The sequence below is a fragment of the Micromys minutus genome (assembly GCF_963924665.1).
Source record: "Micromys minutus genome assembly, chromosome: 19".
NCBI lineage: Eukaryota > Metazoa > Chordata > Mammalia > Rodentia > Muridae > Micromys > Micromys minutus.
Window position 1 is genome coordinate 12,245,245 of NC_137954.1, and position 13,500 is coordinate 12,258,744.

The following is a 13,500-nucleotide window of genomic DNA, read 5'->3' on the forward strand; positions in this document are numbered from 1 at the left end:
ATAAAGTTCAGGACAACAACAACAAAAAAATGTGTCTCACTGTAAACTTTTTTTAAAGACAGGGCTTCACACTCCCAATCTCGTCTCTTCTTCCTGAGTGCTAGGAATTTTGGTGTAAGCTACCAGACCAAACCTTACCCTTTACCTTATTCTCCCTGGTGCTAAGGATGGAGCTAAAATACTTAACTGCTGAGTTATCCCCAGTCGTCCTATTCTTTTCCACAGACACCCGGTGAAGGTCCAAATATCCAGTAACTTCTATCTAGTATCAACTATAATTTACCTTTAATGCCAGACAGCAGTCTGTGGGTGCTTTGTACTTGTTCCGATAGTCCTGCCCGTAGTACACATTCACATGGTCCAGCTGGAGAAAGCACACTAGATCCCGAGATACCTAAAGAAAACACCCAAATAGGGCAAATAAGCAAGTCTCATACCAGGCAAGGGTTTGTTTGCTGACAATCAAATCTTTATTAGGTAGAAAGTAAGATTTTTCTTCAGTCTACAATGTAACCAAAAGGCAGTCCATTTTGCTGTTATCTATTCCTAATGAATACTGACTGTTTAAAAAATGTCAGTACTTTATAAAGATACTGCACACAGTGTGCGTATCACGTACAATAAAAGAGTAATAGGTAACAGAAGAATGGCAGCACTCTCAGGAAAGAACAAGAATCTACCAAGTAGCTGAGTGGGTAAAAAGCAAACTCAAGTACAGTGACTGTCTGCTGGGAGTTACCTCAGAGGCAACAACTTACGCTCATTGTCTTTAGGGCTAGGGTGATCCTGTAAATGTTTAGAACAACTCTGAACCCAAGCAAGCACAAACAGCAGCTTGTACTTCAGTAAAACACCGCACAAGACTGAAGTTGACGTGGTCCTAGAAAGCCATTCCCCATGACTCCAGCAAGACCTGTCCCTGCCCCAGATAACAAAGCTGTTTAGCTGGTTGTGGTCACGCATACAAGTAACCCCAGCATTCAGGACTTGGAAGAGGGGAAGTCAAGAGGATCAGGAATTCAAGGTCATCCTAAGCTACAGAGTGAGTTTGAGACCCCACTGGATAAGCTACACGAATAAGATCCTCTTTTAACAGCAACTACAACCACCATCTAAATGGGGAAATAGTATAGAATTGAGTTGAACCCAACTAATGATCAGAGAAAAGAACAGTATTTAGCTTCCTCCTCTTTACAACAGATTAATAAATGAAACCATCTTCTGTGTGTCTTACACAGGTAAAATGGTACTTTTGCTACGAAGTAAAAGCAGCTAGCATAACGTGGAAAGTGTGGAAGGACAGAGCAGGGACATACCTTTGCTTTTCCTTTAGGGACATAGTAGATACCAGAAGCTCGCAAGAGAAAATAACGCTTTTTCCAGGACTTCTTGCCATCATCTTTCAGCCAAAGGACTCCTTCAATTTCTGGGACAGTTACGGAACTTCCACAAAAACATTCCTTAAAAAAAAATCATTTGGAAACATTTATGATTCCTATATTTTCAGAAAAATGGATTATTTATTTCTGTGAGACGCATAACAGTAGCCAAACAAAATAGTTTTGTATTAAAGCCACACTAGCTTTCCGAAAGAACTGTTTATTCTAAACAGTTTAAGTTTACTTTAGAAGTACTGTGGCAATCCTGAAGTTTAATACAAATGTGAGTCATGGGGCTGGGGAATGGCTCAGTGGCTAAGAGTGTCTACTGTGCTAGCAATGAGGACCTCAGTTTGAATCCCTCCACCTACATAAGAAGCTGGGCTGGCTGCAGGTGCCGAGGGGCTAAGGCAGAGAGAAGAGGACCCAGGCAATCTCCTCTGCCATGTCTGCAGTTAGGGATGTGTAACGCTGCATGTGATTACACACACCACAGCATACAATGTCTGTCATGACGACAGAGTATTTTCCTATGAACTCAGCTGAGTTGTATGTACTGAATTCCATTTCTTTTCTCTGTGGTGTGTGTACTGTGCGCATGCTCCTGTGTGGAAGCTAAAGGCTGATATCAGGTGTCTTCCTCTGCTGCCCTCCACCTTAGCTGTTGAGACATGATCTGTCATTGAAGCTCAGTGGCAGGTTGGTTGGTTGGTGAACTCCAGCGAAGTGCCTGGCTTTTCTGTGGGTGGCAGGGGCTATGACTCAGGTCATATGCTTGCTCAGTGCACACTGCTGACTGAGCTGTCTCCTGCCCCGGAAGAGCCGATATGGCCAGCACAGTCACATCTCTTCCTCCTGTCTTGCAATCCCTAAAAGGCATTGCTCTTTCTTTTTTTTTTTTTTAATAAATATTTTTTAAAGGATTTATTTATTTATTATATATAAATACACTGCAGCTGTCTTCAGACAGACCAGAAGAAGGCATCAGATCTCATTACAGATGGTTGTGAGCCACCATGTGGTTGCTGGGAATTGAACTCAGGACCTCTGGAAGAGCAGCTAGTGCTCTTAACCACTGAGCCATCTCTCCAGGGCATTGCTCTTTCTAATGCTCTGAACTATGGGTTGGCAAAAAGATTATTTAGGAAGAGATTTTTTTTAGGAGCTCAACAGGGAGACACAAAACACTGGAAGTCGACTTCGGAGGTGAAGAGTCATACCTCTAAGAGCACTTCTTTGTTTCTATCTGCCATCTCAACGGTTTCCTTCTTCCCTAGAAGATAATTCTAAACAAAACAAAACAAAACAAAACAATGAAATGAAAATTACAGGATAAACTCACTCCTCCGCTATTCCTGTGAAGTAAATGCATACGGCATTTGTTCCAGACAATAATCACCAAGTTCGGTTTTGCTAGTCTAGCGAGGAGAGTCCTCCTGCAGAAAGCTGTCTCCATGAGAATGTTCTGTGCTCACCTCCATCTTGCTATGAAATAAACACTCCATAGAATGCCCTCCTTCACATGCCAATGTAACAATATATGCAACAGCAAGTATTCTGAAATATTTAACTAGTTACATAAAAATGCCCCAAAGCATTACAAATTAAGAAGTAGAAGAAATAAGGAATGATTTCCTGAGATATGGTAAGCCAGCACAGTTCTGCAGTGGACGGAGTAGGGTGTTCCAGGTAACGATTCATATCCTGGCTTTGATTTAACAGTAATCTCATTTGCTTAGTTTAATTAAAATCTGAACCGCAGTCATTAGTATAACTATTCTTTTGGTGTTCTACAAAAAGATCTTTTGGCATTCCTAAACACACGCTCTTCATTAAAGGACTGCAGTGAGGTCTGAGGATACAGACAGACGAATCCTGACCTACTGGGAAGGAAGTGGACCAATAGGAGTGGATGACAAGCAAGAATAAAGTACATCTGGAAATGCTATAATGAAACACATTACTTCAGAGGCTGATTTTAGACAGGCACAGGTTTGGTGAAACACTATATTGGCATGATAAAAGATGTAAGTAAGGCATTATGTAAATCAGCAAAGAAATTAAAATAAAGAATTAGCTATCTAAGCCCCCTGGGTTGCTTTGGTGAGATGAGACCCTCAACTGTTAATGAACTGCTGGGCTCAACAAGCTCTGGATTCACACAGGAGAAACCTAGCAACCCCCTGGAACTATTTTTCTTTTTACCAAAGTTTACCCCCATGTAGGGCTGGAAACTTCTCTGAGACCCAGCTCCTGGTCCCAAAACACACGGGTTTGCAGCTACAATGGCCAATCCTGTGGCTGTCAGACTTTTAACCCTACTGACTCAGCACTCATAAATTATGCAGTCTTACCTGGGGGTTTTTAAAAAGTGCATATTTTTCTATGCGTTCCATAAATAGAAGCTTATTTTGGCTGTCTCTTGTCCAATTAAGAAGATTTTCAACCAAGTTTTCATGGTCTTCAAAGATTCTTTCTGTCCCAAAATCAAATACCAGCCTTTTGTTAGTATACATCCAAATTACACGAAAGGCAAGATAAAACACATTAGAATCACAGAGTCTCTGTGAGTGTAGAAGTCAGTCGCTTTCCACGTGACATTTAAACAGCCTCTCACTGAGCATGAGGACCACCATTCAGTCTCCCTGGTGCTGGAATTAGGTTTTTTATTGGATAGTTTCTTTATTTACATTTCAAATGTTATCCCCTCTCCCCTCCCCCTGCTTCTATGCCTGCCACCCTGCTCTGGCATTCCCCTACACTGGGGCGGAGCCTTCACAGGACCAAGGGGCTCTCTTCCCACTGATGCCAGACAGGACCATCCCACATACAGTGCTGGAATTATTGATGCATGTTTCTGTGACTGAGCTCTTTTCTTTAAACATGGGTTCAAGGTGGTGGTGGTGTGTGTCACATTAAAACACACACATGAAATAATACTGAACATATGTTAAAAGTGTTCTTTGAAACAAATTTGTTGATGTGCTTTGTTTTTTCTTAAAGACTTCTGCACACAACCTAGGAAATCACAGTGCTGGGCTTAGCACCAAGAACTCTTGCTGTTTTTATAGAGGATCCAGGTTCGGTTCTCAGCACCACAATCAACTAACTCACAACCATCTGTAACTGAAGTGCCTGAGGATATGACACTCTTGTGACTTCTCCATGCACATGACACACATACATACATGCAGATACATAAAATAAATAAAAGTGTAAAAATCTTTAATAATGTTTTTAAATAAATTTATGGAACTCTTATTCCAAAGGAAGGCATCTGTTATTGTTAAAAATGTTGCTTTAATCATTTAAAACAATATGGTGTGAATTGGAACTCATCTTTTATTCAAAGAACGCTGCAGATACACTAGGAAAAACGTCATAAAGCAAGATTTTAAAAAGATAAAGTGCCTGATGACTTTACAGGAAGAAAGCACAGATGTCTCAGGGTCTCCAGCAGGGTGAAGGTTTGGATCACACAGATGCTAATAGGCAGTTGGAGCAGCGGCATTACTAACCCATTTGTAGCTCGGAAATGGTCTCCACCAGCGACCAGTCTAGACTGTAGCCACAGTGAGATTTGTCCATCAGGTTGTCCAGCACTTGTCTCACTGTCTGTCTCTCATCCACCATCATTGTTTTAGAACTGTCGTCAGACATGTGGACCCTGATCACCAGCTGTAGCAGGTAAAAATCAATTATATTGTAACGTAAAAAGTGGCATTCTAGAAAAGCATTTTTCAAATATTAAATAGCATTCTGACTCATGTCTTTAAATATAAATTAAAAATATGACTATTCTGACACTATTATTACAGGTAAAATCTGAATATCAAGAAACCTACCTAAATATGTTTTAAGCCCTTTAATATATGATTATTGTGCTAAGATGAATCTGTCTTACTGATTTTTGTTTGTTTTGAAAGTAGCAAGAAACCTTTACAATATCAGAGTGATCGTATAGATCAGGTGTGAAACCTTTACAATATCAGAGTGATCATATACATCAGTTGTGAGTACACAGTGGCCTCCTGAGTTAAGCATCCCAGGACCTGTCTAGAAACAAAGGCTTCCTTTCTTAAAGCACCACACACACAACCCACATGTGAAAAGACATTAGGAAGAACACAGTTTTCCATAAGGTCCAGAAACATTATATCTAAACAAGAAAATTTTTCATAAAGCAAAACAGGACAGAAAAACTAAGGTAAATACTTCAAACCCAGCAAAGAGCCACAAGTCACCTTTTTCACTTGAGCCTCTTTAATTTTCTCCAGAGCAACTCGGATCTTCTCAGCTTTCAGTTTTGCTGCCTGTTCTTCCTGCAAACACAAAGATTTCAGATAAACTGCTGCTCAGAGGGTAAGGACGCCAGCGAAGGCTTCACCCCTATGAGGCTAGTACTGAATTTCAGTAAGAACATGTATGGCCCTGTTCACAAGATGAAACAGACAAGCTATTAGAAGAGAGCACAGGTTCAGCAACAGGATTAGCTCCTATGTTCTAGAGAAAAAGAAAGGAACCTTCGATGTAATGAATTAACTTTGATTCTGTCAACATAAAGCAAACAACTTTCAAGCTCTGGGTTTGGGGCGACAGTGCAGATGGGCCCCTCCTGTTTGCCCATTTGCCACACTCACACAGCTTTCAACAGACTCCCTCCAGATGTCATGCAAGATTTCCACACACTGTTTTGTTTCGCTACATTGGAAATTTAAGATCTTTGGAAATATATATACACCAAAACCAATCTACTTAGTTGTAATAATATAAAGCCCTTAACAAAAAGTATATGTACAAACATTAATTCTTATCAATATGCTAATATAAACAAGAGGCTGCCTTATATTTTAAGTTTTGCTGATTTGGAGAATTATGCAATACAATCATGTCAGTAAATTAAAATTAATTAATCTGTTAATAAGTCGTTTTTAAGTGCTAAGTATAACTTTACAAATAACAACTGTAAGTAATTCCACTCTGAAAACCTAAGATTATAAACAACAGTAAAAATTAAAGAACCAAAAATAAATCGTCATCCATTTTTCTAACAGAATACAGTATTCAATACTAGTACTTACTGGTAAGTTCCAGCAATAGGCCATAATAAACACTGTAGCTGTAATTTCCAATTAAAAAAAATAAAAACTCGTTTAAGTAAGCTTCTGTTTATAAAGAATTATTTTCTATTTCTGAATACAAAACATTAAAATATCTATATAATTACCATCTCCTATAATCCTTTAGTACGCATCCCTCTAAAAAACAAAAACAAAGGAAAACCTAGTTATATCAGCCATATTTTATCCTCTCTGGATTGTGCATGAAAAGCCACAATCCATGTATTAGTTTTCAAAAAAATGCTAACACTTCCAGGTTAAGGGGGAAAAAAAGCTAAATGTATTTACTGATTTTTTCCCCCTGTTCACCAAAATTCTGAAAGCTTTCTTCTCTTTCCATTTCCTACTATGCTGCCTCTCCTTGCAAGCTTAAGTTACTGTCCCATGGACTTGAGAGACGGGGGCAGGGAAAGGCTTATGTGCCAGAAACTGGATCCCCTTCAATGAATGGAGCCACTGAATTAACAGACTGACCAAGGCCTGGAAACACTGTCTGCAAACCCAACAGCCAAAGAACAAAGGACTTTATCTTAATAATGAAGAGAACTAATACTTAGTTCTTGTGCTATTAAAGACATATTCCTCTGACTAAAAGATTATATAACCTTTAAACAAATAAACAGCGTCATAAAATATGTAGATTAATTTTAATGTAAAATTGTTTTTTATAAATTTATTCTCTTACACATTTTATGTACATCTCTGAAAACTAAATTTAAAGTTTATTAGGGAGAAAGCATTATAATCAATGCTTTATATATTTGAAATATAAGCACAAACTTCTAAAAGTAAAATATTTAAAAATAAATTTGCCAGTATTTTACTCTATGTGTACATATATTTGACTTGTATACATACATGTATGTGCACCACGTGTGTGTAGTGCCTGCAGAGTTCAAAAGAGGACTCGAGGTTCCTTGGAACTGAAATTGCAGGTGATTTGAGCCACTATGTGTGTGCTGGGAATAGAACCTGGGTCCTTTGGAACAGCAACAACTCTTAACCACTAAGCTACCTCTTCAGGAAACATGAAATGATGATCAATAGTTCTTATCACCCAGAAAGTGCAAGTTAAATGAACAAGATCCCATACATCTACTATGCCCCAAATCCAACACACCAGCACCAAATGCTGGTGAGGATGTAGAACTATGGCACACAGCTAGTGAGAATGTAAAATAATTCAGCCACTTTGGAGGTAATTTGGCTGATTCTCACAAACTTCCAAGCATTACTGCCATATGGTCCAGTAGTCATGCTTCTAGTGCTCACTCAGATCAGCTGCAAACTGTCTACAAAAACCTGCACATAGATGCTTATGGATGCTTTATTCAGAATCAGCCAAACATGGACGTAGCAATGATTTCCTCTAGTAAGTGAATAGATACATTTTGGTGCATCCTGGCAACTAAATATTATTCAGCACTAAAAAGAAATGAAAATGGGCACTGTGGATCTACATATTAATAAGTAAAAGAATTCAATCTATAAAAGTTACATACTATATGATTAATTGCAACTCTACTATGCTCTGGAAAGGGTAGTAAAAAGAGTCAGGGGCTAAGAAGGAAGCCAGGCTTTATTAGGCAGACTGCACAGACCTTTCAGGGCAATGTGATTACTGTTTGTCATAGTACAGTAGATGTTAAACCTGCCCTAAGAATGAATCTATATATAAAATAAACAAATACCATACTTTGATGAGTTACAAATACAGTAACAGTGTTTTTCTAATGCCATTTTTATATCTTAGGATACCACTGTTTGTCAAATCCAGTGACAGGTTTAGCTTAATTAATTAAGCTAATGATCAGCTCCTGCTCCACACACTGAAGTACTGACCAGTGAGAGAACTGGGAAACCAGTTAACATACGTTTAATCAATTATACTTCGTACACATCAAGGAGTCATTTTTTAAACACAAAACAGGAAGAGCTAGCTCTCCTGATAAATTCAAGTCTAGCTTTTCTTTTAGCTATAAAAATTGGTCAATATAATTTCATTTTAAAAATTGTTTTCAGGGCCTTGCATATAATAAGCAAGTAGCTACCACTGGGCTTCATCTTTGGTCCTTATAAACTGGTCTATAAAAGTTAATATCAAATTTCAGAGCTAGCTGCTTAAATCCAAGATAGGTAAATTTTAGTCTGTTCTCTAGCTTAATGCAAGAATAATCTTTCTACAAAATTTCTGAAGAAATAAATCTGGTTACAGTGAGATCTGAGTATCATTACTGGAAACAACGCTGTAAATAAAAAGAATCAAACTGCATGCCACACACTTCCTGTGGGTCCCCAAGCTCTCCTTCTGTGAGTTCTATTTGTATTTTCTACTTAAATCACAGCTTGCTTTTTTGTTTTTCTTTAACAATAGTAATATTAGGAAAAAGGAAACCACCTTACATTCTTTGTGTTGTGTAGGAGACAGATCACTAAGTCTGTGTTGATGTATGTGGACGATATAAGGAAGGCTTTCAGTAGCTAATTCTTCAGGGCAGTGCTAACCCACGCTCACCAATGCAAAGGACAAAGCTTCCCCTGATCGTTCTCTGCCGACAGCTCCAATCTGCAGTCTTCTGCCCGTGATCTCTGTACACTAACCCTTTCTTCGTGTTGTCTCGCAGTTACCCCAGACATAGTAAGAGACACCTCACTTACATAAAAACAACTTTCTCTCCTCCTTCTCTTAAAAGAGCAAGAGACAACCCATTTTCTACTGGAAAAACTCCTGTGTGGCTATCAATAACCATCAAATGCCAACCCTCCTCAAATTTGCAAATAGGACAAAAACTGGGTAAAGATCTTATGATTAAATGAAAACCAACGCTGGGTAGCAACGTTCTCTGGGGTATAAACATTAGAATATCAGTACTCAGACAGTCCCAGGGGCTGAGAGAGGGTATGAATGACTGCATCTGAGAAACAGATTATAGGCTCAGAGCAAACAATGAAAACAAGGTGCTAAAGAATGGTTTGCAGTTTCCTTGGAAAAATTTCATAGACTGCAAAAATTTTAAAGTAACAAATTAACTCAAAGAGAACTTGAAGTGATAATCTAATATTTATTGGAGGCTCTGCTATATAATTCGGCATAGAATCAGAGGAATTATAGTTAACTGTTTCTCTGAAGAAATCATAAAATTATATTAAACTCTCATTAAGAGAACTAATAATTAAATATCTAAAGGTTGCTAAACCAGAGTTATATTGTATATGATATCTAACTTAAATTTCTACAAAAATACAAGACTTGTATGATTATTAGAACCACTGTAACAACTCAGACTCACAAAAATTACTGGCTTCCTACGATTGTACACATATTTATTAAGTGCTTAACTACACATTTGTTATATCACAACCGATTTCTATTGTCCTTAATAGTTTATAGTCTTAGCTTTTGTGGTACCAAAAAAATAAAAATGTTTGTTAAAGACATAATGTAAAAGCAGTTTAGCATCTTTTCAGAAGCCAAGAAAATGATGGTTACAACTAACCTGTTTCTTAAATTTTATGTGCATTGGTGTTTTGCCTGAATGCATGTTAGAGCCACAGTGAGCTTTCATGTGGGTGATGGGATTTGAAATCTGGATTCTCTGGAGAAGTAGTCAGTGCTCTTTATTGCTGAGCCATCTCTCCAGCCCCCTAACATTGTTCTTAAATATTAGCAGACATCTGGAGGTTGGGAACTGGGATACTAAGCTTTATTTAAAGTAGAAAGCCAGATTGCTCTAAAGGTTGGTAGTCAGAGGTACATATACTTGGGACTAAAAGGAACAGTTCAATGACATGGAATACGTTGGGTATATGAAATGTTCTGAGTTCAATACTCAGCACCAAAGAGGGAAGGGCACATAGTTCACAAGAGCCAGGTGCTTTGATAGAGAGGCAACAACAACAGTCAGAGTAGGGTTCATCTGAGAAGCTCTGTGGTGTGGGTTGCTTAGGAATATCTGCAACCTCTTCCATGATGCCATCCTATCTTCAGTATTCTCCATGCCTGTTTCCTTCATAGCACTTAACATAATTTAGTTATGTTTACATTTGTATATATAGATACAGATATGTGTGTATATCAGATATATGTATATATATTATGTACATGTGTAAACACACACACACACATATAACATTTAATTTTTGAGGACAGGATCTCCTATAGTCCCAGGTTGGCCTTAATTTAATTGTATAGCCAAGATGAAATGATCCAATTGCCTTTATCCACCAAGTGCTAGATTACAGGTGTATACCACAATGCCTGGCTATTTTGTCACCATAAGAGACTATGTGTTCCCTAAGCAATATGTCCAATTTATAGCGTTGTGTACTAATTCCATTCATAGTACAAGGGTCAATAGAGATTACCAGAAAAACAGGCAAGAGAAGTGGTCAAATGTGAAACTTAATCTGCAAACAGTGTAACAAACAGATGGAGGGCAGGTTTAGAAACAACTCGGGGTTGGGTTGGGTAAGCACTGAGACTGCTCTATGACGTAGACTGAGGACCACAACAGGCTCATTACAGGTTTGAGACACTAAGTGACAGGTGATCAGAATGCTCAACCCTAAGTGCAAAAAGAAAATGTGTCTACATTGTGGGGCCTCAGGGAGATGATGGGTGAGGGGATCTCTCAGGACTCAAGTGTTAGTAAGGAAAATGTTCAGAAAACCTTAGCAGCTATCAACTACCTGGAATTGAAAGGAGCAAGGACAGTGGACATCGCAAGGGCTCGTACCCTCTTCTAGAACAGAGCCTAGTTAAGCTATGAGGTTGTCTCTCAGGCTAGAAAGCATAAAGCCCAAACCTGAATGGATTTCCTTCTGATGCGGACCTACGGCTCTCTGACTATGGGGTTGATTAGAAAGCAGACTGGGGAAGAAGTGGTCTCACTGCTCCTTCTGTTGACAAGTCTTTTTCTTTGAGCTGCTTCTCAGAGATTTTGCTTTTAGTCATTAAGCATATCTTCTAACATTATGCTATGAATAATGAAAGAAAAAAACCCTCTCAGATATAATAACATAAGTAGCTTCTAAATTGTTTATTCTTCAGAAACTATAAGCAAGTCTGGCATTCTTGAACTTAACATTGAGCTATTTAAATAAGATAATGATTAAGACAATGATTAAGAAATTCAGCTCTGGGGCTGGAGAGATGGCTCAGTGGTTAAGAGCACTGACTGCTCTTCCAGAGGTCCTGAGTTCAAGTCCCAGCAACTACATGGTGGCTCACAACCATCATCATGGGATCCAATGCCCTCTTCTGGTGTGTCTGAAGACAGCAACAGTGTACTCACATACATAAAATAAATAAATAAATAAATAAATTAATTAATTAAAAAAAAAAGAAATTCAGCTCTGATTATTGTTACCTTGTTAACAAGAATAAAAAATTTTAAGTTAAAACAATATCCCAGAAAAATCCAGTTGAACTGGATCAAATTGAGGGTAAAAAAAAAAAAAACCAAGAAATTCAAATTGTGATCTCTTCTACCAGTAAGACTAAGTGAATATAAATAACAATTCTGTCTATGAAAGTCAATGCTGTAGTTAAACTAGAGGTAATAATGTGAGCAGAGACTGCAAAGCTTGCAAAAGAAACTTACAGCATAAAACCATTAATAGCAAAAGTTAAATTAAAGCAATAATTTTAGGCTTTGAAATGCAATAGAAAATTAAGCTAGAAAAAGTGCAACACACTTGGAATGCTAGGCATCTATAGAAGTCAAAATCAAGTGAAATTATTAAACATATTTGGCTCTGAATATTAACATTCATTAGATTAAGAAGACAGTTACTTGCAGCAAGAGAAACAGCACCCTTATCAAAGACAACGGCACTACTCTTAGAAAGGGGTACAAAGAATGCAAGTACAACCAGAGGCAATATTCTGTCTACAGGCAGTACAGTTACATGCATGTGGAACAGTGGCATCACCTTGGTCAGCAAGTGGGAAGGTTTTCCCGCAATGTTTCTCAGAAGAAGGGAGGTTTCCCTGTCCAGATAGGAGTGCTTGTGCAGGAAGAGAGAAAAACAAAAAAAGGCAAGAAGAGAAGTCAGTGGAGGCTTTATGTGTTTTAAAATAAAACAGAGCAAGAATGATTCTATAAATATTTCACATCTATTTTTATGAATTTAAAAAAAAAAAAAACAAAAAACCAAAAACCAAACCAGCACCAACAACTGAAAAGGAGGTAAAAGGTAAAAACCCCACCTCTGCCCTGGGTTATGTTACAGGTAACTAGCTGATCGCTGGGGTTCTGAGTAATGCATGCAGTCATAAAGCTAGTCTGGCTTACACACTAGTGGTTAGAGTGCTGTGCAGAAAGCACAGATAAAACCATGTCGAAGGCCAATGAGTAAATATAGTTCTTCGTATTAAAAATCTGTAAGATTTATAGAGATTTAAGCAGTAAATTCTGATTAGAATACAAACATCGTAAAAAATAGAAACCATTTCTCATCAATTCAATAAAAGCCACACCAAGAAGAAAAACATGCATATGTATTTTGCCTGATATTTTGTTCCCAGTAAAAGTTTATTAATCCTTTCATTACAGGACGGTGTTGCAAAGGAAAGACTTTCACAGAAAATAAACAGTGAATATCTGTTCCTGACTGAAGTGATTTAATATCTCTCCCTAGCAATGATGCACAGAATGTAGTTCCTAACTACTAATTATACCTTCTTAATAACTTAAAAAACATCCATTTTATTTTAGACTATATGAGTGTGTGTCTGTGTGTGCACATGCAGGCAGGTGTAGCCACCAGGGATGAGCACTGCAGACTGACCTCAGGTTCTTTGGAGTAGTATACGGTCTTAACAACTTACCTACCTCTCAAGGCCCTCTTTATAACTTAAATAGCACATTGTAATGCAAGTGTATATATGTGTATTGTATTTAACCCTTAAACTGCAACTATTTTGATATGTGTAACATCTGAACTTGCCTATACCTTAACAAATTTAAATTAGTGCTTAATATATCCCCATTGAAAGC

General features: G+C 37.9%; 1 protein-coding gene across 7 annotated transcripts in view; it reads right to left on the minus strand.

Annotated features, from left to right (window-relative positions):
* RAPH1 (Ras association (RalGDS/AF-6) and pleckstrin homology domains 1) overlaps positions 1–13,500 on the minus strand; it is a 69,341-nt gene that overhangs the window by 12,682 nt on the left and 43,159 nt on the right. For 5 of the 7 annotated variants that reach the window (XR_013975446.1, XR_013975447.1, XM_080933474.1 and 2 more), the window contains exons 6-12: positions 12,434–12,508; positions 5,624–5,701; positions 4,898–5,057; positions 3,734–3,855; positions 2,600–2,665; positions 1,317–1,460; positions 284–394 (exon numbers count right to left, since the gene is read on the minus strand). Coding sequence is in view for 5 of the 7 variants with exons in the window: in XM_080933474.1 (XP_080789600.1) it covers positions 284–394; positions 1,317–1,460; positions 2,600–2,665; positions 3,734–3,855; positions 4,898–5,057; positions 5,624–5,701; positions 12,434–12,508 (756 nt within the window). In the remaining 2 variants the exon portion in view is untranslated. The remainder of the gene's footprint in view (positions 1–283; positions 395–1,316; positions 1,461–2,599; positions 2,666–3,733; positions 3,856–4,897; positions 5,058–5,623; positions 5,702–12,433; positions 12,509–13,500) is intronic. The other 2 variants (XM_080933476.1, XM_080933475.1) reach the window with 1 other exon arrangement.